Raw genomic sequence first — 25488 nt, forward strand, 5'->3', positions numbered from 1 at the left:
TTGAATCAAAGAATAAATGTTGGATTCCACAGTAGTATTTAGTACCTGAGAAAATATTTTGTTATTATTTTACTTCAGTGAGAATAATCAATACATTTGAGACATTGGCATTAAATATTATAGGCTAGACTCATTTTATTTAGCAACATAATATGTTTTCCAAACAAGTTAATCACAGTATGATAAAGAGACATACGCTATAAACAAAATATCTTAAATGTTGCAAAGTATCTCAATAATAATTGGGCGTCACAGCAGCAAATGATGACATGCTTTGTGATCAAATAATTATTGTGATATATTTTGCTCTGTTTAATGTTCAAATATTAATAGATCTAAATCTTTCATAACATCACTAAATTTCTTATGAAATTTACTTTTGACACATAGTTTATAAAGTGTGAGCAAGTACGTAGATTAATTATATCTGCCTATTAAAACCTCATTAAGTTCGTTACAATCAATTATCCTCAGAATATTTCCACAAAACTAAGGCCTACCATACACGTTCCGGTTTTCCTTCAGTCCCGGACTGTACAGTCCTGGACTGAAGGAAAAACTGAACGTGTATGTCGATTCCTTCAGGCAGATCGTTGGCCGGACGGCCGGATGTGAATCACATCCGTCCAGGCCCGGCCTTGAGGCCGATTTGAACGTGTATGGCGAATCCCGCAGTCCAAGACAGTGCTGCTTCCCCCCTCCCACCACATTTTCAGCTTTATCGCATGTGCACGTGATTTTTTTACTTCAATAAGCAAAGAATACCACAACAGGTACATGAGGGAAGCAGCTTATAAAGAATTATTAGATTTATGAACAAATCTGACACAAAAAGAACAAAGGACACTGTGGTGAAAAAATAAAAAACTTACGGAGTGCATTTAGAAAAGAGTTAAAAAGTAAAATCTTCACAAAAGTGGTACTTCAGTGAGCTTAACTTCCTATTAGACCAAGAGGAGGCAAGACGACTCCTGCCAAACTGTGCAGTTCCGGACTGAGCGTGTGTGGGGAGGTCACGACTCCGGCCAAACTGTGCAGTTCCGGTCTCAAGGCTCGGCCTTCAGTCCGGGACGGAACGTGTATGGTAGGCCTAACATAGCAATACACGGCGAGAGCGGGCGCGACGCTCGCCACTAGGGTGACTCATGCCTTTATCCCCACTCCTCGCGGATAGAGCGAGGCAGCGGCGGACCGTTTTTCGAGACCTACTGCAACCTGAGCGCGCAATCCAGGGAGTTATTATACATCGATGGCCAATCATCGAACCCTCCTAGTGAGGGTACCGAGTTTCGGCTTTTCAAAGAATAAAGAGTATATTGTTATGTCATATCAACTACTGCAACTGTTGTGTGAAAATTCAAATCGGGATGTCTTATAGCAGCTACGCTAGATTCAGTGCGAGAGTCTAGCGGAAACGGAGCCAATTTGGGAAACTGCCTGGACATAAAATCACTTATACGTCAATTTTAAATTCTAGTTTTACCTTTTATCTCTAGGTACGATAATCAAATCAGTATTAAAGTTTGTTTAGTCAATAACATTTGAAAAATGAATAATCAAATGAATGACAAAGAGAATAACGATGTAAGCGAACTCTATTGGCAAATAACTGAACTGTTGACAACCTATCGGGGAGCGGGCAAACTAGCTCCACTGGACTACTTTATTCTATATGTCTTGATAAAAAAATGCGATCCTATCGACTATTGAAAGGAAGCAAAAAATAGAGGATTCTTGGTGGCAGTTTATTCAAATTACTCCACTGTTGTGACTTATTTTACATTTTCTAATATTGCGAATGAAATAGTGTTAATCGTCCTGAACATAATTTATAAAACGAACACGTGACTTATTGGTCAAACATGGTGCAGGTATAGTAATACTAAAAAATTAACTGTCTTCCACTGTACGTGTTAAAGACAATAAAAGACATATTACAGTTTTATGCGTATTCAGTACTTTACAAAAATATACAATTGTACAGCTGACGCTATCTATGAGATAAACTAAAATATGCATTCTGCTTTACCGATGTCAGCTAGTAGTTCGCATCACAGCCACCAGTGTCTGTTCTTTCGTAGTTGTTTCAAAGGACTTGACAATTAATTTTATGTAATACGTTTATCAGTAAAATGGATAATCGATATGTTCAAACCATTATTCTGTTTTTATTGTCATTATCAATGTAAACCACGTAACGTAATTACGTGATTTGGTACTGCCACGTGGGTTACTTATTAAGTAACCTCTGCAATGTTCAGTTCATATAATGTTAAAATCCAACAAATATCGCAAAAATTTATTATTGAATTGACAAAAATTTTCTAACTTAAATTTGTAAGAGTACAATATTTGTTGTTCGAAGGATTATTGCGGACTTCTTCCATCACGATGGCAAAAGACAATACACAACGTTTCGGGATCTGGAATCTTATCCCGTCCTCAGGTGAACAAACTTAACTAACACATTACAATTAACAATACACAAACCCTATTTTATTTTTGTATTTTGATTTTGTTTGTTTATTTTTGTATTTTTTGATTGCTTCCCTCTGTAGTGTATTCCAAGTTAGGTTGTTCGTTTGTGTATTGTTAGTTCTAATGTGTTAGTTAAGTTTTTTCACCTGAGAACGGATTTTGATTCCAGATTCCAAAACAATGTGTATTGCTTATTACCATCGTAATGGGAAATGTCTGCAATAAACCTTTGAACAACATTAACTCACCATCACCACAGAAAACAAACTAATATAGTAGTATGTTATCCGTGCCATCACCAACAATGATCTTCAAACGAAGAACATAATATTTGATGCCAATAATATTGTTGTATTTAGTTTTAATTTCGTACACTACGGGTCTGTACTGGAAATAATGTAACACAAATTAATACTTACATGGTAGTAGTATTTTAACCTAAAATGTAGGAACTACCTTTAAAACTGCATGTATGTGAAACTAGCTGTTAACCACGGGCTTCAACCCGTTTGACTTCATAAGTATTATAAAACTTTTGATTGGTTAAGATGTAATAAACAAAGCAGAATACAGTTAATACAAACACATAATCACACCTGATTTTAATAAGGTTATACATCAAAATAATACCATGCAAATAGGAATGGGCACAGCTGAGGTATTTTTAACATATTGAAAGTTACCTTTAGAATTGAATTACGACGTTAAAGGGCAATTTATGAAATAATGGGTAGTTTTGCGCAAGGTGTTTCGTCATGACGAACATGTCTTGGCGTTGACACGAACGCCCATTGTCATCGGACTTGAACTAAACACTAAAAACAAGCTTCAAAATTTTCAACGGAACAAGAAGTCTACTTGTTTGTCTATAAATAAACTGAACTGCAGATAGAAAGATTTCTAAATATACTATAATACCGTATATACCGTACTAAAGGTTGCCCAGCTATCTTCAGGTGACAGCAGACATAGTAAAGGATTATAAGCCAATCATCGAACCCTCTTATTGAGGGCAACGACTTTCGGCTTTACAAATAAAATATTTAGATTTTTTCAAATGCTAAAGTGATGAAGTATGAAAATCCAAATCGGATTGTCTTATAGTAGCTACGCTAGATTCAGTGCGAGAGTCTAGCGGAAACAGAGCGAATTTGGGAAACTGCCAGGACATAAAATTACAAATATGTTAATTTTAAATTATATTTTTACCTTTTACCCATAGTTAAGATAATCAAATGAGTATTAAAGTTGGTTTAGTCAATAACAATTGAAAAATGAATAATCAAACGAATGACAAAGACAATAACGATGTAAGCGAACTCTAACGGCAAATAAGTGAACTGTTGACATCATATCGGGGAGCGGGCGAACTATCTCCACTGGACTACTTTATTCTATTTGTCTTGATTAAAAAATGCGATCCTATCGACTATTGAAAGGAAGCAAAAAATTGAGGATTCTTGGCGGCAGTTTATTCAAATTACTCCACTGTGATGTTACTTATTTTACATTTTCTAATATTGAGAATGAAATACAGTTAATCGTCCTGAACATAATTTATAAAACGAACACGGGACTTATTACAATAGTAAGCCTCGTCATAGACTAATACTACGCCTAGTAAGACTAATACTTAGTAATAGTAAGTAGTCATTTAGTAAGCCTGTCTGTATTATTTATAATTTATCTTATAGGTACCTATTTTTTGTGCATGTAAACTTAATTGATGTATAGCTTGATTGCATGTATCTCTCTGATTACCTTGTTTACTATTTATTGACATGATCTATTGTATTTTATGTATAATGTTTAATGAGCAAATAAATCTATCTATCTATCCATCTATCTATCTATCCATCTATCTATCTATCTATCGATCCATCTATCTTATTGGTCAAACATGGGCAGGTATGGTAATACTAAAAAACTAACTGTCTTCCACTGTACGTGATAAAGACAATAAATAGACATATTACAGTTTTATGACTAATCAGTATTTTACATAAATATATACAACTAGCTGTACCCGCGGGCTTTGCCCCGCTTAACTTCATAAGTATTCGCATGGCTCAATCACGTCCTGGTTGAAGTTCGTTCGCTACGCTCACTCACCTTCAGGTTGGAAATTGTTCGCTGCGCTCACTTATTTTCAGGTTAGCTCGTTCGCTACGCTTACTCGCCTCCAGGTTGGTGTTCGTTCGCTACGCTCACTCACCTTTTGGTTGCAAATTAGTTGTTGTCATACATGTAAAAAAGTCATCCCTTTTATTGTTTATAATACAGTACTTTTATAAAGGTTTTTATGTTTTAATCTTTAACAATGGAGAATTTAAACGTGGTTAAGTGCACAGGTGTGCTGCAATTGGGGTTTAATACATTTGGACTTATTCAAAAGTAAAATAGTTTTCTGTGCTGCAATCTGTAGAAACACTGTGGCACTATTTCAAATCATGACTAATGCTAATACAGAATGTTGTAGTTATTCAAACGTACAAAACAGTTGGTGAAAGTAATCATCTGCTTTTAAATTATATTTATTTGTAAACATTCTAGATCAAAAAGTCTGACATTGGCCCACCTAAAACCCTCTGGGGTAGAGCCCTTTTGACGGATCTGCACCAAACTTCACTCGAACCATCCTTGAAAGATGCTTAATAATGCCTGAAAGTTTCATTACAATCTGTAGAGCGGTTTCAGAGTCCATAACGTATACACACACACACACACACACACACACACACACACACACACAAATATATATATATATATATATACATACATACATAGTTCCTCTTTTATAGATAGATTGTACAGCTAACGCTATCTATGAGATAAACTAAAACCTGCATTCTGCTTTACCGATGTCGGCTGGTAGTTCGCATCATGGCCACCAGTCTCTGATCTTTCGTACTTGTTTCAAAAGACTTGACAATTAATTTTACGCGATACTTTTGTCAGTATATTAATAATCGATATGTTCAAACCATTATTCTGTTTTTATTGCCATCAATGTAAACTATGTAATGGATTTACGCGAGTATGCATAGTTAATAATACTGCCACGTAGGTTACTTATTTGTAAGTCAATTCTCTAATGTTCTGTTCGTAAAATTTAAAACCCAACAAATATAGCAAAAATGTATTGAATTGACAAATATAGCCTAAGTTAAATTTGTAATAATATAATATTTGATGCCAATAATATTGTTGTATTTAATTTAAATTTCGTACACCACGGGTCTGTATTGGAAATAACGTAACACCCATTAATACTTATATGGTAGTAGTAGGCCTATTTTAACCAGAAATGTACGAACTACCTTTAAAACTGCATGTATGTGAAAGTAGCTGTTACCCACGGGCTTCAACCCGTTTGACTTCATAAGTATTATAAAACGATTGATTGGTAAAACTAAGTTGTAATAAACAAAACAGAATTCAGTTAATAGAAACAAATAATCACATCTGATTGTAATAAGGTTATAAATCAAAAGAATACGGTACAAATAAGTACAGCTGGGGTATTTTTAACATATTGAAAGTTACCTTTAGAAAAGAATTACGACGTTAAAGGGCAATTTTTGATATAATGGGTAGTTTTGCGCAAGATGTCTCGTCATGACGAACATGTCTTGGCGTTGACACGTACGCCCAGTGTCATCGGACTTGAACTAAACACTAAAAACAAGCTTCAAAATTTTCAACGGGATGAGAAGTCTACTTGTGGCTGGTTTGTCTATGAATAAACTGAACTTAGTGATGGGGCATTCGAATACAGAATCGAATACTTATATCGAATACAACACAACAAAGACTCGAATACTTCTGGCTGTATTCGAATACTGACATTGAAGCCAAACCAATCTAGTTTGAATAGCCAGAGCGAATGAATTCGAATTCGGCCGATGCGTTCCGAGTTCGAATACACTGAATACTAGTGTTATGAATACCTTTGCTTAATTCACTTCACAACAAAAGCTTATAAGTTTACTGACATGGAATGGAATCTTCACTGTACCCGACTCAGGAGGGATCAATAATTAATTGTCTCATTAAAATGTTAAATTCGGATACTAGCCTATCAGCGTTATTAATTATTATATTAAATAACTCAATGAAGTAATGAATCGCACTGTTTTAAAATTGTAATTCACTTCTCACTTAATCTATAATGCATACTTATAGTTATATCACAAGATTAATTGATTCATTACCTAATTGAATGAGAGTGAACAATAATTTATTTAATTTGGGTTTTAGTTTGTTTGAAAATATAACCTATTTATGTTAGAGGAAAACCTAACTACATTTATTTTCATTTAAATATATTTATACATGAATTGCAATACTTGATTTACAAAACTAGACTTGGGAAAAATGAAATTAATTGCCATATTGTTACACCATATATATATAAGTATTCGACCACAAGTATTCGAATACATGTATTCGAATTCTCAAAAGTATTCGATTATCCATTAACTGATTTATTAACTGAACTGCAGATAGAAAGATTTCTAAATATTCTATACTACTGTATAACCCGTACTATAGGTTGCTTAGCTATCTTCCGGTGACAGCAGACATAGTGAAGGATTATGAGCCAATCATCGAAACCTCCTAGTGAGGGCATCGACTTTCGGCTTTTCAAATAAAATATTTAAATTTTTTTAAATGCAAAATGATAAAGTATGACAATCCAAATCGGATTGTCTTATAGTAGCTACGCTAGAAGCAGTGCGAGAGTCTAGCGGAAACGGAGCTAATTTGGGAAACTGCCTGGACATAAAATAAAAAACTAGTCAATTTTAAATTCCATTTTTACCTTTTATCTCTTGTTACGGCAATCATATCAGCATTTAAGCTAGTTTAGACAATAAAATTTGAATAATTATAATACTCAAACGAAAGACAAAGAGATAACGATGTGAGCGAACTCTAACGGCAAATAAGTGAACCGCTTACAACCTATCGGGGACCGGGCGAACTAGCTCCACTGGACTACTGTATTCTTATTGTCTTGAACATCATTTATAAAACGAACACGTGACTTATTGGTCAAACATGGTGCAGGTATGGTAATATTAAAATATTCACTGTCTACCTAGGTATTTAGAACTGAAAATGGAAAAAAAGTAAAAGTAATTAATTCATAAATGGACACTGAATATAACAATAAAATAATATAGGGTTTTAATACAATGATGGTGGGGTTTTATCTGTCTTTAAAACTATTATAAGAATTACATATTACATATTTCAAATTACATATTTCATATTGGTACCCCAGCATTCGGTAGCTCAAACAGTTTTGTTTAAATTAGTTGAAAAAAACTGTGTTGATTGTCGTGCTAATTGAAAACCTACTTATTCTTTTTAAATAAACAAGTTGTATTTTCTTTTTAACATGTTTTCCGGCAAGAAAAGGCTAAGTTTGTAACTAAATGAACTAAGGTCCGTGACTCTAGTATAACGGCCATTTAGGATGTCAAAAACATAGTTTATTCTAAACTCTAAAGAAATAAAGAAACCAGAGATACAGTCTCCATTGTAACAAGAGAAATGTTGCTCGTGAGAGCTGAAATTAATCATCGTCTGGACGTCCGTAGAGCAAGAAATGGTAGTTATGTTGAAGCTTAATAGCTATGTATACAATCTTTTTGATGTTAGGAATTCAACAACATAAATCATATTTTTGTGTTTCTTTTCTCGTTTTCTTTTTATTTCATAGCTAAACCCCACCATCATTTTATGAAAACCCTGTATATTATCATCTCATTTGGGTTTAGAAAAATACACGAGTATTAATAAGGTGATTAATAAAGTGATAAAGTTTTACAGAGAATTACACAGTTCCTACTAATATACAGTAGAACAGCTGCTGTTATCTATCAGATAAACTAAAATCAGCAATCTGCTTTACCGACGTGGGCTAGTAGTTTGAATGATGTCCACCAGTCCTTGTTCCCTGGGATTTCTTGTTTCAAAAGATTTGACAATTATTAATTTAACGTTGGCCTTTTTCTTATACGTTTCTAAGTTAGAATAATAGTCGAGATGTTAAAAAAGTGTATTCTGTTTTTATTGTCATTACCGATAAAAATCACGTAGCACTGCTGGACGGCCGGCACACGTCACGTTAGTTCAGTGACGTCACGTTAGTTCAGTGACGTGTGCCGGCCGGACACCCGTTTTATGCATGTGTGTTTAATGTATTTAAGAAAATTTTTACAACATTCAATGAATTTAATATTTTAACGTTCGTTTTGAAAATGACTACTTAGTAGTCGAAACTAGTCAACAGAAGTTAGACTGAGTAATTGTGGAAATCAAGGTACGTAACCTGTGGCAAAGCCATAACAAAGGACTGTTTTTAACATATGTAATTAATGCTATATGTTGTGAATATAAAAAGAAAACAATTTGAGTTGTACTAGTTGAACTAATAGCAAAAGGATAATGTTAACTGAAACTTAAACTAATTCAATTGTCAAAAATAAAACTTCTTTCACACTTCCACATTTATATAATTTACCTAAATTAGAACACCGTGACATAACCCGTTATAATTGATTACCAATTCCGGAAGGCTTCAACATGAATAAAAACGTTTGAGGATGGTTTAGTTGTTTTTATTATAATCTAAAATGTTTAGATTATAAAGTTAGGTGCACCATTTCAATTCCACCCACAAAATGAAGCTGTACGCAAAAAAATCCACAACAAGCGCTCCGCACATATGAACATCTACAAATTAATACATAATATCTAAGGGCCCTTTCACACGAGGCCAATGGTGGTGGCCATGTGGCCATGTGTGGACTAGGGCTTAACGAAATCTTACAATCAAATTGTATTAAAATTGTTCAACACCGACACTATAAGATCACTGAAGGATGATGTTAAATGGATGAAATAATTACCTTTTTCATCATACTGCAGCAAAACCCGATTTTTAAATGTATGCGTTGCGGGTCTAAAGTGTGGCATTTTTACTCCCTAGAGAGCAAAAAGCCTTTGTAGTCCCTAGGGAGCAAATATCATCCGTCGTAAACAGTTGTATTTTGATTGTGCAATCGCATGGATCAAAATTATTTATCGATTGATTTATTAGGTAAGGTTTTAGTGTATTGAGGCATTATTATAGTTCGATATACCGATAGACATTCGTAATAGACAAAAAGTGTCTTTTCAATCCTCATTCATTTTCCGACCTCGGCTTTGCATCGTTCGTAAAACTCGAGCTAGGGTGAACAAAGAGTCACTTTACACCCTAGTGATGAATTATGCTATTTACTGACTAACATCAGGCGGTTTTATAACCAGGACCAAAAAAAAATTAATGATAAAAAACAGCTTGGCTGGGTTTTGAGCCATCAAAAGCTCCTGACTTCTCAGGATCGAACTGGCAAACTTGTGATTATGAGGTGTATGGCTATGAGGATATATAGTGACGTCAGCGTGGTGGCCCAGCCAGTGGCAGTATATATACAGGCCACGCAGACCTCTTCTGTGCCTCACTACAGCCATGGTGTCCTCAGTGGTCGTGTTGGTTCTAGCGGTCTGCTCCTCCGTTATCGCTTATGACTTCCAAGATTCCAACTTCAGTAAGTCTTACTTATTAGTTTGGGCCTTAATCCATACTAAATCGGTAGAAAATTTAATTTAAGATTTCCACCTTAAAATTCTAGCAGTTTTATTTATGTAAAAATGGGTTTATCCTATCTTATATTTTAAGGTGTCAAACTATTTTGTGAGGATATAGGTGTTTTTAAAGAGAGAAGTCACTACTAACATTAACTCTATGTAAAGTAAAGGTAAGCGTAGTTAATTTCTCTTGGGAAAATATTAGTATTAGTGATTTATCTTTATAAAAAAAGAACCGTATTTTCTCTTACTCCGTATGTTGGTAAAACACAATAATTGTGTTTGCTAATAACTAATAAACAAAAATCTATATTTCACAGCCAAAACAAAATTTCCTACCTATGTTTAATGTTTCCTATCATTTTGACTTACTTACAGGGTACCTACCCTATCAATGAGATTTGTGTTTGGCTTCATGTAAACTTTGTTACAAGAAAACACAAATAAACAGTAAAGATAGTATTGGAAAATTTAATGTTTTTTGAAAATTTTAAAGACGTTGTTAAAAGAAATCCAAATTAAAACTAAACTGTAAGTATTGATGGCATATAGTAAAATACGGACTCTCTTTGTATTCAAGTCAAAGTTGTATAATCTGGAAAGTTCTACTTTTTTAAATTTTAAAACAGTGACAGTGAAATTTATAGACACGCTTGTATGTTTGGGTTTAAACGTTAGGCATTTCAAAGTATGATTAATGTTAGCTTAAAAATATAGAAAAAACCGAAAATATTCCTTTTTTCGAGCGAATTGTTTTAAGATCATTAAACAAATTTAAATGCATGCCTTTGCAGGGCTAATTTAATTTGAATTCTTGACTTAATTGCATGGTTAATGATAAATTTCTTCACATTTCCAATAAAAGATTACAAAATAAAGTTACTTTTGTTATTCTGCAACAAACACGGCTGTTTTCAATACAAGCACTTTTTGTCTCCAAATCAGTAAGTTAACAAGCGAATTTCAGGACAATAGATGTACATTTTTAATAGCAAAACTAGACAACAACAATTTTGGGAGGTAATTTATATCGTTTAACGTATGTTTTGTGAGTTAATCAGCTTAAAGGTCAGTGCAATACGAAAATTATAGTTTATCATTTAGGCCAAAATTAGGTTACAAACCAACTCTTTGATGACGTATGCTTAAAACCGTGCAAGAGTCCCACATCCATGTGAATTTTATTGCCCTTGAGTGTTATGATTCTCGGAGTGGTTGTCACACGATGTAGTTTTGAACTGCTAAGTCTTGACTTGTTTATTAATACTTTGTAGCTGTTTAAGTAAATTCAATTTTTTGTAAAATAACAACAATAAATTAATCGGAGATTCCGAATGTAAATAATTTGACCAAATATCGTTTGAATAATCTTTTATAATTTACAGAGTTGGAATACACACTTTTTTGTCATATTTCTTAGGATATTGTTAATTGTTATTTACAAGTTAGTTAAACTATAGCAGCTTCCATGCAGTTCACTCAACATAATAGTTCCTAGACCCGCTCAAAATGTGTGTTACTAAGCTTCAGTGATGGCGTTTACATCGATGATAAAGTGACGGGTTTCATTTAATGTTTTACATGAAAAATATAGGTATCTAGGAAAATTTCCCTTAAAAATTGATGACGAATAAAGTTGTCTTTTGAAAATGCAATGATATACGGTATGTGTAATGCCAAATACAGTTATATGAATGAATGATTATGCATGAATTTGGAAGATAAAAATATTAGAAAATAAACAGCAACTAGTTTTTTATTCCATGAAATGATAGAGTAACTTATCCCTACAACAAAATTAAAACCTTAATAATTTGGTACCATTCATAATCAGTTTTAATGATTGTCATATTAAAAGCAATCCAAAGAGACGTGTGTCTTTATTCTATGTGACGGTTAAACTATTTACACATGATCTATTTACACTGTTTGTCTATGCTGGTCCCTACGTTGAGTTTTCACATAATAACATTGATAGAACCAGTCCTTCCGTTTACACGTTGAAGTTTTTGCCAGTTTTAGAATCTATATATTAATTTGAAACTGTTTTTCTTTGTCATAGCTAAATTGAGAGAACGGCTGGGCGTAGAAACTCGGTAGAGGTGTCTAAAGAAAGGTCTTGGTCTGTAGATGAGCCATCAAAAGAGAAACGTGGTAAATTCCCTTTGGGCTTTGCCCCAGAAGCCTTTAAAGTTGCCTCTTCAGATTTGTTTACATTACGACCATATGCATAATTCTACACTACCTTTTAATAAAACAGCTGTTAATATTTAAATTGTGATTTATTGAATTTTTCAAATACAGGATTTGCAATGGGTTTTTCTGATTTAAAAATCGATTTTATTCTGCATCGTGTCATGTTTTGCAATATAATGTTCTATTACCAAATCAGTGGAAAATCCTAACATCACAGTAACTCTTAAAATTATTTCTTATGGAGTTAACTTATATCTATTGTTTGGCTTGGTTTCTGCCTCTTTTACCACTTCTTGGAGATTGTACGTAGGTGACATTCTTTGGCGTATTGCATCTGTAGACGAAACTTGGGTTGGTGAAATTATTACAATAGAAAAAAACGAGAAATCCTGGACAATTTGATATAGGCTAAAATAAAACTGAATTAACAATATGCTACATTTCTTGAGCAATCATTGAAATAACCGATTTGCAAACAATGGAAACATAGAAAAAGTCAAAGAACACAACAAAGTAGAAGAAAATTAGAAGAAAAGTAGGAGAAAAGAAATAATGTTTTTTTTTAATTTATAATCGTTATTATAGACCTAATGCCCTAATGCGGCTATGAGAGGGAAACATTTGTAGAAACACTAAAAAACAAGATCTGCTTTTTGAAAAAAAGATAAGATATTTACAAAAGATTTTGATTATTTCTAACTGTTGTGTAGATCGTGAGTATTTCCATAATCTTTGAGTCGCCTGTAATGCTTCGCAATTGCTCGAATTCGAGCAACAGGTAGAGTAAAAATTAAATTGAAATAGAGTTGAATACTACCAACAGAGTGCGAAGATGTAGCCTAAATTACTGATTTCCATTTTTTACCTAGCCTAACCAAAAGGACAATTTATTGCAAGCTATCGTATCATTTTTGTCAAATCAACTACTTTTGTATTACAGTAACAAAAACTGAAGGAATAACTAGTATTGTAGACTGTAACGTACCCCGTGAGTGATTCAACTTTGTTCTTTTTAGCGAATTTCCCATATAGGGAATAAGCTATTACCGTAGTACTCATGGTAAGACCTGGACGCGGGACCGATTTTTTTTTTCGTTTTGAGGTCCCTAGAGGCCAAAAACACCATCCGTTCAAATTCATATATATATATATATATATTTATATATTTATATATATATATATATGTGTCCGTTAGCACGATAACTCGAGCAAAAATGATCCGATTTTGATGAAATTTGGTACAAACGTGTAAACCTACGTTTATTCGAACGAGTTCGCAATCCAGCATGATCGGACCATGGGAACGGGGGTTTACGGGGGGTTTTATGGGGTAAAAATAGGTTTTTCCTATTTTTTACCCAAAAAACATAAAATTTAGCAATTTCTTTTCAAACCATTTTGTAGAGCTTAAAAAAACAAATAATTTAGTATATTGAAGCGTTATTATGCGCCTAATGGTTACGGAGAAAATTCCAAAAAATTGTAAATTTAAAATTCCAATGTTATTCTTATGGAGAATAAGTAAACTGTTGTAGTTTGCTTGTTTATGAACATATTTTGATCAAATTTGAAAAATATTTTTATTTCTTACTAACTATTAACATTTTACAAAAAAAGAACAGTTTTACCCTCCCTGATGCAGCAAACCTAAGTACTTGTTAAACTAATTCTATTTAAATAGGGAATAAATGTTATATTTTTAAGTAGACATTTCAGTGTAAATCCAATCAGTCAAATGGAAATTCGCTTAGTCTGCAGGTTTGCTGCGGCGGGGGTATTAAGTTATAAAATTGGATAAAAGCTTGTCCGTATCGATGGAATGCATACTTCAAGCATGCAAAGTTAAGGATAGCATACTTGACCCCTATCACACTTTTCCGTCTGGATATGTTGCGGAAGCCCATGAACTCGGCCCAATTTTGAGTTGCCCGTCTGGTCTTGACCAGGACAATTAAAGCCCCAGGCACCGCGGGTTAGAGACCCGTTACCATCTTGATGGTCAAACCCGCAAACTCGTCCAACAACTGGCGAATCACTCCAGTTCATCTCAAATCTTAATAAACGATCCAGCTGATCATCTTAAATAATGTCCTTATGAATATTATCTCAAAGAAAGTACCGGCTGCCACAGTTATTTGCGAGATTGTAGAATAGTACATTTTCGTGTCCCCAATTAAGCATCCTAAGATAGGCTCTAATCCGAAATAATTTAATATTTTTTTTTTTAATACTTCAGCTAGGGCAGAGGGTCACATAACTAAACCACAGCTAAAATCCATTGTGTTTGGCATGATTTGAACCGAGGACCTTGGGTACCGAAGCCCTGAGCGCTAATAACTACGCGTGCTACTATACCAGCTCGCTACCCTGTAGATTGATATAAATGCAGTTACATCTTTAGCTTAAAACTTTGCTAGGTAATCCAATAGCCTCCGTTGGTGGATGGGTATGGATAGTCTAACCATACAATGTTAACCGGTTCGATCCTTGAATGGCAGAAACCTTTTGATATTTTGAAACTAATATGCAGCCGTCTTTGATCATTAAGGGTAATAAAAAAATTGTTGAAGCTAAAGAAACACTGGTCTTAGGCAGTAGGTAACATAAATACGCAAAGCACCCCACTTCATTCAACACCTACCCTCCACTCATATTTGAGTTGAAATACAGTATACACAGAGCTGCTTTCCTTCTAAATTATTATAACTACGAAAGTTTTCCCAACAAAAGACATTGTTTTCAAACTCGTCCCATCCTAAATGGATTGCTCATCGAAACTGACTGTTTTTACCACTTAACGGTGTTTCAAAACTGGTTTAGAGATTGCAAAAATATGGTGGTATAAATAACACATATTTACCTTCCTGTTAGATTTAGCTCATGTTGCTTGTATTTTTCAGATGAAATACTAGCGGATCAACTAGAGGACCTGGATCTTGCTTTCTCCTTTAGACAACGCCGTGGAATCTCGTCGGAATCTTCAGCCAATCCTTCTGATAAGCTGTTTAAGTGCAAGCACCACTATGGAAAGGTTTGGTGCTTTGAAGTTATTTAAACTTTATTTTATGTTATTATTTTTTTAGTTTTTGGTTGTCTATGTTATATTGATCTAGGTGAATGTTTTTAACTTAATAAAAATATTGACTACAGTTAGGTGCAAATAGTAACAGTTGAGAAATAATTCTGATCGACCATATTAACACTTATGTTAGAAGTATGTATTGTATAGTAATTATGTATAACCATAGACTAACCAACAGAGGAAACATGTTTTATGGCATAACTTTCTCTTCTGTCAATTACTTCAAATCATTGCGCAGGATAAAGATGTATTTACAATAATGTTTGTCCCAGTCTTGTTGCGGCACTGGCAAGTGGATGAAACATTTTGCTCCTGGCATAGAAGACTCTGTCAGGGAGGCTTACGGGGAGTGCTACAAAGATTTCCAGCAAAGACTGAACGCCAGCGAAGCCAGTATGTTGAATTTTTATGTTTCCACTAATTTAATTTAGTAAATTAACTATTTCAGACATAAATTGTAATTTATGACAAACTTGGACAGGTTGAAAACAGATATGTATGCAAAATCATTAAAAAATTGTGATCGTCTGTCTTGACAACCAACATCTGGTTTCATTGCATCTCAATGATAGAGTCTTAAATATAGACACCTATACAATTTTTCTCGAATTTGAACATTTAAAGTTCAAAGTACCTTTTATGTATACAATGTTTTATCATTTGGATACCCGGTTCCATGTACCTTGTCTTTTGCAAAGTCAAGCTAAAACAAGTTTTGAATTGTGGAATGACATTTTATGCATATTTATTGCATCACGTGTTTTGGATGATAATTTACACCAAAACATCTGTGATGTAACTTAAATCGTTATATTACAGAGGAACATCATGACAAAAGCAAATCCCACTTGGAAACTAAAATCAAATCAAATCAAATCATCTTTATTTTTGCTCAGAAAAAAACTGTATAATAGCGTCACAAGAATATATAATAAAACTAAATTATAAATGCTTTTAGAACTAAAACGTAACTGAACAGTATCTTAATTCGATCGGCAACTTAAAAAAATCTTTCACAGTGTAGGGAGCTTGTTCCAAGAGTATGCGTTTGACCGCTCTCCCAAATTTGTCTTTGTCTTGCTGTACTTTCAGGGGTTCAGGCAACACATTGAAAAACCTGATACTATTATAAAATAGGTGTCTCTCAAAGAAACTTGTCCTGTGCTTAGGTAGCTTAATATTGTTTTTTTTTGTCTGAGAGTGTACTGCATTGAATGGAACTGCGGTTGATACAGATGATAATTTCTTTTTAAAAACGATAGACAACTGAGTATGTATATGGATGGAAATGTGAGAATATTGTATTCCTTGAAGAGAGGCTTGCAAGAAGTACGACGGGATATTCTGAAGGCTGCTCTTAGGGCTTTTTTCTGAAGACGGAAGACAAACTTTGTTCGAACGCTCTCACAGCCCCAAACTGCCACCAAATACGACAATAATGGGCAAATCAGCCCATAATAGGCACTCAAGGTTACACGAGAATCGGTAAACCTCGAAAGACCTCTGATCACAAAAATTCCTGTGCTAATTCTTCTGGATATGACTATATTTTTTATAAACTATATTTTGGTGGAAATTCTTCTAGGTTATTTACAATTAATATGTGTCCGTATTTTTCAGATGCTGAAGTCTCATTTTTCTCCTGCGAAAGCGCCAACCAGATGAAGATGAAAGTTATTGTAAGTGTAAAACATTTTAAATTATGATTTACTACTAAAGTGATTCTCTAAGTTTTGTAGCCATCAATTGGACCCAGAGCTTATTAATTGTTCCAGGTTTAAGAAATTAAAAAAGTCGAACATTGTATGAGCATGTCAAAGTTGATAATTTACTTATCAATAGACTCTTTTTTACTCTGGGTTTTCTATCAAAAAGTTGCATCACTAAATAAGTTGCTGTAAATTTTACAGCCCTCACCCGTGGTGAACCAACGATCACATATAGACATAGCGAATTAAATATAGACTGTCAGCCAAGCTGCGGTTACCATGGTTAACATAGGTTCTGGCGCACACCACTGGGAGGGCCGTTTAGTTACGTAGCGCGTACGCCGTAACTAAACATTGCGTTCCCAGCGGTGTGTGCCAGAACCTATGGTAACCGCAGCACAGCTGACGGTATGTATTTAATTCTTTTTGTCTATGGTACTAAGTGATAGTACGTTTGACAATGGATATATCATACTAAATTATTTTAAAATAATAATGGGGTTAAAATCTGATATAGGCCTCCATACCGTTAATAGTTATTTCAGCAAAATGACGTTGGCAAAAGCATTTTACCTACATTTTTAGGGGAAAAATACAATTTTGTTTACTGATAATGTTATCGGTTTCAGTGTACTGCTGAATGCATCGCAAAGAAAGCTGACTTGGTAAGTTGATAAAATTATTTATTTTTTAATAATAGCTACAATAGTAAGATAATTAAAACCTTAAACACAATTTGTCCACAAATATTTTTTCGCATTGTTTGCCCTTTGAAATTTTTTTATAATTACCTAAAACAATTTTGGGTAAAAACGTTCAAAATTTGTCTTTTCTGGTCTGGTTTTTTATAGTGTAACAATATAACCCCCGATAAAATTTTCAAATTCTGTAGATTTGTAGTACAGTATTACTTTCTCAAAGATATTACAGTTTAATATCAATATTTCAATCTGTTGTATCAAGTTTAGTAGTACATTTTCAATTTATTCCCAACAAAAATTACAGGAACATATAATAGTAATATAAGCACGAATATTTCAATCAAAGTGATAAACTATCACATGGGCTTATGAACACATTGTGAACTTTTTATTGTGAATGGTTTAAATTATAGACCAAAAGAATTAAATATAGACTGTCATCCGTGCTACGTTTACCATGGTTACCATAGGTTCTGGCGCACACCGCTGGGAGTGCCGTGTAGTTACGTAGCGAGTAAGCCGTAACTACATAGCGCTCCCAGCAGTGTGCGCCAGAACCTATGATAACCGCACCACGGTCTATATTAAGTTCTTTTTCAATCCATTGTGTTTGCATTCAGTAACTCGTCATATTATACTGAGAATAGTGAAATATGTCCATGGGTTACAGATCAACGAAGACGGAGTTGTGAATACGGACAAAGCAATCAGCCACATGGACAAGATAGAGTATGAAGATTGGCAGAAACCTATCGTAGTGGACGCCATCACCAAGTGTGCACCGCTGGTCAAGAGTAAGACAGCTGTTAAAATAAAGAATATACAAATAGAAAATAATAACATTTCACTATACATGTTGAATACGATATCTGTTAATACTTTAAACTATTCACTTGAGAATTTTATGCAGATATTCTAACTTTATGGAGTTTAGTAAATTAGGATAAAGAGAACATAGTAGAATCTGATAGAGTCTGCAACAATTATAGTCCCCTGTCAAATGTACATATACAGGCTCCCGTGTGCTCCTTCATGAGGCAGGTGTGGGAGTAGTCTTAATCTCTTCGTTTGACCTTGGAGAAATACAATTTCGATGGTGGCACTCTTGAAAATTGTGCGTTTGAACGCCGAATGGTAAAAAACAAAATGGCCGCCATCGCAAACTTGTTTTCTTACTTATATCAGTAACCGTTAGGGCTACAAAAGAATTGTAGATACCAAAATGTAGCTATTTTAAATCTGCACAAAAATATGATTACAGTTTTTATGTAGGATCAACCATTATTTCATAAAACATAATTTTATATTTTTCATAAATAAAATTAATCAGGGTGGATGTAATGTCCCAGGACAGTTAAATATTTCAAAAAGTAATAAAGGGTGTTTCAGTAAAGCGTTGTGGACTGTGCAGATTCAGATTCTATGTGCAAAAATAAGTCAAAAATGTTGTATAAATTTGTTTCGATTTCGGCTTAGTTTAGCCGTAATCCACCATTTTGAATTTTTTGAAAATAACTCATAACTCAATAGCCCTTTGAAGATATTTTTATGAAACTTGGTATAAACTTTAAGTCTAAAACTATTAACATTCTCCAAAAAAATCTTTGATTAGGCTCATCGAATTTCAAAATGGCGGCCATTAAAAGTTTTTAAAGTCAAATTCCATGAAAACCAGCAATTAAAACAAAACTTTGAAACACAATATGTAAAGTCCTTTTTATTACAAATCGAACGACACTTTATTTGCGAAAATCGGATAATAAATAAAAAAGTTATGTAACTTTTATAATGTTTTTGTTACTAGTTTCTATGGAATTTAACTTTGTGGTGTTAAAATGACTGCCATTTTGATAATTAGCATTAATAACAAAAGTTACATAACTTTTTTATTTACTATCCGATTTTCGCAAATAAAGTGTCATTCGATTTGGAATAAAAAGGACTTTAAATAATGTGTTGCAAAACTTTATTTTAATAGCTGGTTTTCATGAATTTGACTTTAAACATTTTAAATGGCGGCCATTTTGTTTTTTACCCACAGCGTTCAAACGCACAATTTTCAAGAGTGCCACCATCGAAATTGTATTTCTCAAAGGTCAAACGAAGAGATTAAGACTACTCCCACACCTGCCTCACCAAGGAGCACACGGGTGTACATTTGACAGTGGACTATTAGTTACGTTTCCCCCTTTTCAGAATATAGTTATGCGGGACATAAAAAGACAATATTGTTAACGATAAGTAGCCCTTTCAACATATCATTACAAGATTTGGGTTCAAGAAATTAAGCACTATTTTAGACCAAGACACTCTGTCAGTGACTTAAATATAAAAGTATGTTGTTTTCGTACAAAATTAAAACAATAGTTACAACAAGTTACAGTTGTAACATAAGAATTGAATGTCTAATTCAATACATTGGTAGTTGGAATTAAAACTATCAGCCAATAGTTATATCGCTTGCACGTCGTGATATTTTTGACTTAACCGTAAATTACTACATTTTAAAATTTGCCTACGCTAATGTTCAACATTGACGACGAAAATGCTATAGTTCAGGTGTAAAAAATTGATAAAAGGAAGGAGGATTGTAAATATAGTTTACAATATCCTATCGCTCAGTCAAATAAGATGAGACGATTAACTCAACACCTTCATACACTAAACTAAAAAGATTCAGATACTTTCATTACACAAAGGAGAGAGAGACATAGTTATTAAAATAATAAATAAAACAAAATTTTTGTTTAAAATTTAATTTTTGTGTTTTTGTTTGTTTAGCTGAGAAAGTTTCCACTCCCCACACTGGTGATATTTCATGCAGCCTGGCAATGATAAGTTTCCAGCATTGTGTATTTGTCGAGAGTGAAAAGGTATGTAAAATTCATTAAAATGAATTTTTATCCCATTAATCCCATTTAACCTATCATTTAATTAATTAACAATTAGTTACTGACTCAGGATGGGTAACATTTAAATTTGTTGCCATAAAAATCTATCATTTAAGTAATAACTACTGTATTTGATTTTTGAGTAGCATTAATTAGTAATTTTTCTGCATTTAACTCAGATTGGTCAGTTACTCTGCACATTTATCTCAATTACGTTTGCATACATTTAATTTTTGAATGGTTTGTATACAAATCAAATATTTCTTTTTCAATGACCTCAGTTTGGGTTTTTCATCAAATGGGCTGATTTACGGGGGTGTTTCAACTTTGGGCAAATATAGATCGCCAAATATTAAAAAAAATATAAATGTACAGTATCTAAAACTACAATTTATACTTTATAGGTCTTGCATGAAATGGTGATGACATTTAAAAGAATGTAGTTGTTATGGATATTAATAAATTTACTAGCTAATCATTAATGTTAAGAAGTGTCTTAAAATCAGCGACCAAAGAATAATAATTCAAATGTATGATTTTTCTGTTTCAGAACTGCCCGGAAAATCAGAAGAAGACTGGTAAGATTTAATGTTAGCCTATTTTATTTTATTATCTACCAAATAATATTGATTATTCTCTTAAAGTGCATTATTTCATACTTCTTTATAGATAATCGGGATCTAAACTCGTCATAAATTTCAAAAAACAAATAAAGTGGCAAATCTCATTATTTATTTCAAGCAAATTTAGCTTAAATACTGTATACCTTATGGTATTCTTTTCTTCAGTTGTTGACTATTTTGTTGAATGAAAAATTGTATTGTTAATCAATGCAGCTGTTCCCTAACACCAGTAAACCTTTAAAATGGTTTCAGAGTTATAGCTTGAACCTAAATTTATGAAGTTAACAGCCTAAAATTTTCTCATTTATTTTGTCCACTGCTTAGATAAAAAAAAAAAACCTACACATTATTAACTTAGTTTTTTATTCTAATATTTCAACAAAATAATGTTTGAACCGAACCTATAATACATAATATATCAATAATATTTTAATGAATTTAAATTATTAACTTAATTAACTAATTGAACGAACAATATTCCTACATCTAGTTGATGAGCCTGATGAGCCCTGCCGAGTGTCATGATGAGTATTACGATCACAATCTTGTTTTTGAAACAAAAATTTAATTTCAATACAAATTTATTTAATCAGACATTGAATTACATATTAAATTTTTGTAGTTTAGGAACGCAGGAATTTCATAAAATCTTAAATTGTGTGTTTTTTACAGACGAGAAATGCAAGAGACATTTTGAGAAATACGAATCCATGAAGCCAAATGACATAGGAAAAATCTAGTAGTTATTGTTTTTGAAAGAAGTGTAGTATTATAGATTAGTATTAAAACATATCATACCATATCTAAAACGGCTTATTTTCCTGACTATTTACTTTTGTATGTATTTCGTATAAAAATTCATTATGTGCCACTAACTGGAATTCGTACTTAAAGACAAAGAAAGAAATATATTACATTTATTTATTTAGGCAAGGATTGAACCTCAAAATGTTTTAACAGAATATTTAAAGCCACGATATGACTTGGTTATGAAACTTAGAATAAACTTTTAGGTTTGTTTCTATGTCTAAAAAAATGCATTTTGTGGAACTTAAACTTTTGAGATTTGTTATGTAAAATTTATTGAAAACGAGGTAACAAAACTCCCACATAATTTTAACTAACACGAACTGCTCTAGGTGGTTATTCTGTGTTTTGTAACGTATCTTAAAACTATTTAGAATATTGTTGGTCTCAAATGTTTTCCTTTGATTGCAGAAGGATTTACTGTACAAGAAACTCATTAATAAAAAAATAAACTAGCTAAAACTAGCAGTTCAACCACATATCCTAGCTAGAAAATGAATAATATGAAGTAAACGTTACTTTTAAATACATTCTTTGTACAGTATGAAATAAATTTTCATTGATAGAGAGTTTACATTATCCAACACAATATTGTGGAAATTTTTCACCACAATTAGTAAAAAATATATTTTTAAAGAAGTTTCGAGTTCTGTAATCTGAGCCCATCCTCAGATAAGGAAGTTTCAAAACATTACAAGACTAGTACACAAAACCCCCAACCTTCCGGTCTGGTTTTTGAAGATCAGTACGTTTCCAGACCCCAAAACGTCACGAAAACTTTGCTTTGGCCAATCATGAAAAGATCCGAAACCTATTAGATGGTACAAAACAAGTTAAAAGTGACCTAACAGTTCATTCTTTTCAGCAGTGTTCTTCAAGCGAAGTAAATTTTAACTTTAATTTGAAGTGACACAAAACATAACACTCGAATCCAAAACAACAGATCAATTATCATTATGCAACTCTATAATTGACATTGTCCTTGGTCACACGTATGAAATAATGGACAAAATGATGTAAATTAACAAGGAAGGTGCAGAAAATGTCACAGCTGTTGGTGACAATAATAGTATGATTGCCGTGACAATGGGCGGACATCTCTCACGTATACAAGACAAGGAAATGTCCTTCTCAACATACCTATTGAGTCAAAGTGAATTAAAATGATAAGTTAGAAAACATAAAACATGTCATATATTAATTTGACACTTAGAAGTAGTTGAACAACAAATACTTAATGCACTGCACAGAATACCTGTTTGGTATTGGTTATTTGAGAAAATAAAATGAAAAATCAAGAAAAAATGGGTGGTACATGGGGAGTAGATTGAAGGAGTAGCAGGATAATGTTGAGCAATGGAAAAATTCAAATTGAAATCATTCCCGCCGCAGCAAACCTATAGACTAAGAGAATTTTCACTAGCCTGATATAACTCAACTCAAATATTTTCTTAATAATATGACACTCATCCCCTTTCAAACTAAAATTATTTTTAATGAGTAATTAGGTTTGCTGCTACAGGGAATGTAATAAGATGTGTTTTTAGTAAAATATCAGTATATTAGTCTGAAATAAAAAAATCGGAATTTGATCAAAATATATCCATAAATAAGTATTACAGTTTTTAACATCCATTACTAATATACAGTTTTTGAAACATTACTTCTTAACTATTTAGCTTATATCAACGCGTCAATATACTAAATTATTTATTTTTAAGTTCTAAGGTTATGAAAGAAATTGCAAAATTTTATGTTTGAGAGTCAAAAATAGGTGGAAATCCATTTTTAACGCATAAAGTCCAGTTTAAATAAAACTAGTGGAACCCCGTCGAAATCGACGGTTAATCTTAAGGTTTTATGTAAATTCAGCTAACTGCGTTGGATAGAGTGAAGTCATTAAAATCTTAGTTATATGAAGGGAGGATAAGCAATAATAATGACGATTGTGTTCCCTAAAAAACGTGATTGATGAATTCGTTTAACACAATATATCCTACCTTTCTTTTTATCGGATTTAGGTTGCCCAAAAGGTTTTTTAGGAGTCTTATAATTGTTTGTTCATGAGTTTGTTTCATACCAAAGCCACTTTCACTATATGGGAGAATGAGTTCATATCATTAGTCTATCATGTTACGGAAATAGTCAATATTTATTACTAACCACTAATTCCATCTGCTTTAGGAAATTCATTCAGATTGTATCCGGATTTATAAGTAAATCTTCATATTTTTTTTTTAATAAAAATATCTGATTCTCTAGAAAGCAGTAACATTCTTACTTCGATCTCAACAATTTTAAATCCTTCTCTTGCCACATCAACCAATGTATTTAATCATCCTGTTCTTACTTGATAATTCATTAACTTATGGAGTAGTTTTGCCTTGTCCATATAGATCACATAAAGCTGTGCATGTATTTCGTGGATTGGAATGAACCATAATTGTAGGAAATTGTATCACAAATCTTGAACATTTGCGGAACCAAATCCATAACCTAGTCCAGCATTGGTAACAAATTATGCAAATGCGATGAGATGTGATGACACTGTTGTGTTTCCGAATGTTTTGTATGTAGTGAGGTTTAGATGCGTTGTTCAACCTAGCTACATGTGTACATCAAAGTAAAAACTGTGTACACTTTTTTTTAAATACCTGAATTGACATTAGTTCACCTACTTTACCAAAACCATAGACTCCGTAGTTAGTCTATTCCAAAACTTGAACACAGCTCTCATCCTCAACGTACTCATCTATGACACAATTTTCAACCTGATTATCATATACTGTTATACCAATAAATGAATCTCAGGTGTTCTTTCTTGAATTTAAAAATAAATGGTGATTTAAAGTAGGAAAAAAAGGCAAGTGCCAACCTTACAATATGTATAAGCTAACCCGATAAGGAATTGTTATATGTTCCTTTGAAATTGATAAGTCACACTTATTTCATAATTTAAAATTTTCTAAGAGCAATAAAGCATAGATTTTTGAACAAAACATTTCAAATGTATCATAAATTCATCATTTTGTTGAAACTATAAAAAACTTGCCATGCAGTGGAGAATCCATTTAAAATCATAAATAATAATGTAAACATTTAATTTTGACAGTTTCAGTAGACCTTTGAATACAATTTTAATATTAACATATTTACATTTTAATATTAATATTATTGCTGGTTCATTAAAAGTAGTGTAAAATTATCCATATGGTCGAAATGTAAACAAAATTGCAGAGTGAACTTTAAAGGCCTCTGGGGCAGAGCCCCAAGGAAATTTACATCGTTTCTCTTTTGAGGGCTCACCTACAGACCAATACCTTTCTTTAGACACCCCTACCAAGTTTCTACGCC

General features: G+C 32.9%; 1 protein-coding gene across 1 annotated transcript; it reads left to right on the forward strand.

The window, feature by feature from the left end:
* The first annotated feature begins 569 nt into the window (after positions 1-569).
* Positions 570-22123, forward strand: LOC129000229 (uncharacterized). The gene is made up of 11 exons (XM_054427184.1): positions 570-611; positions 949-1084; positions 9930-10085; positions 15222-15352; positions 15676-15796; positions 17024-17082; positions 17742-17777; positions 18484-18607; positions 20595-20686; positions 21255-21282; positions 22000-22123. The coding sequence occupies exons 1-11, from the start codon at positions 570-572 to the stop codon at positions 22065-22067; spliced, it is 993 nt and encodes a 330-aa protein (XP_054283159.1). The 3' UTR covers positions 22068-22123.
* The last annotated feature ends 3365 nt before the right edge of the window (positions 22124-25488 follow it).

This window comes from Macrosteles quadrilineatus, unplaced genomic scaffold (assembly GCF_028750875.1).
Source record: "Macrosteles quadrilineatus isolate MER2022 unplaced genomic scaffold, UCM_ALF_1.0 Scaffold_8__2_contigs__length_117827958, whole genome shotgun sequence".
In the NCBI taxonomy this organism is placed as follows: Eukaryota; Metazoa; Arthropoda; class Insecta; order Hemiptera; family Cicadellidae; genus Macrosteles; species Macrosteles quadrilineatus.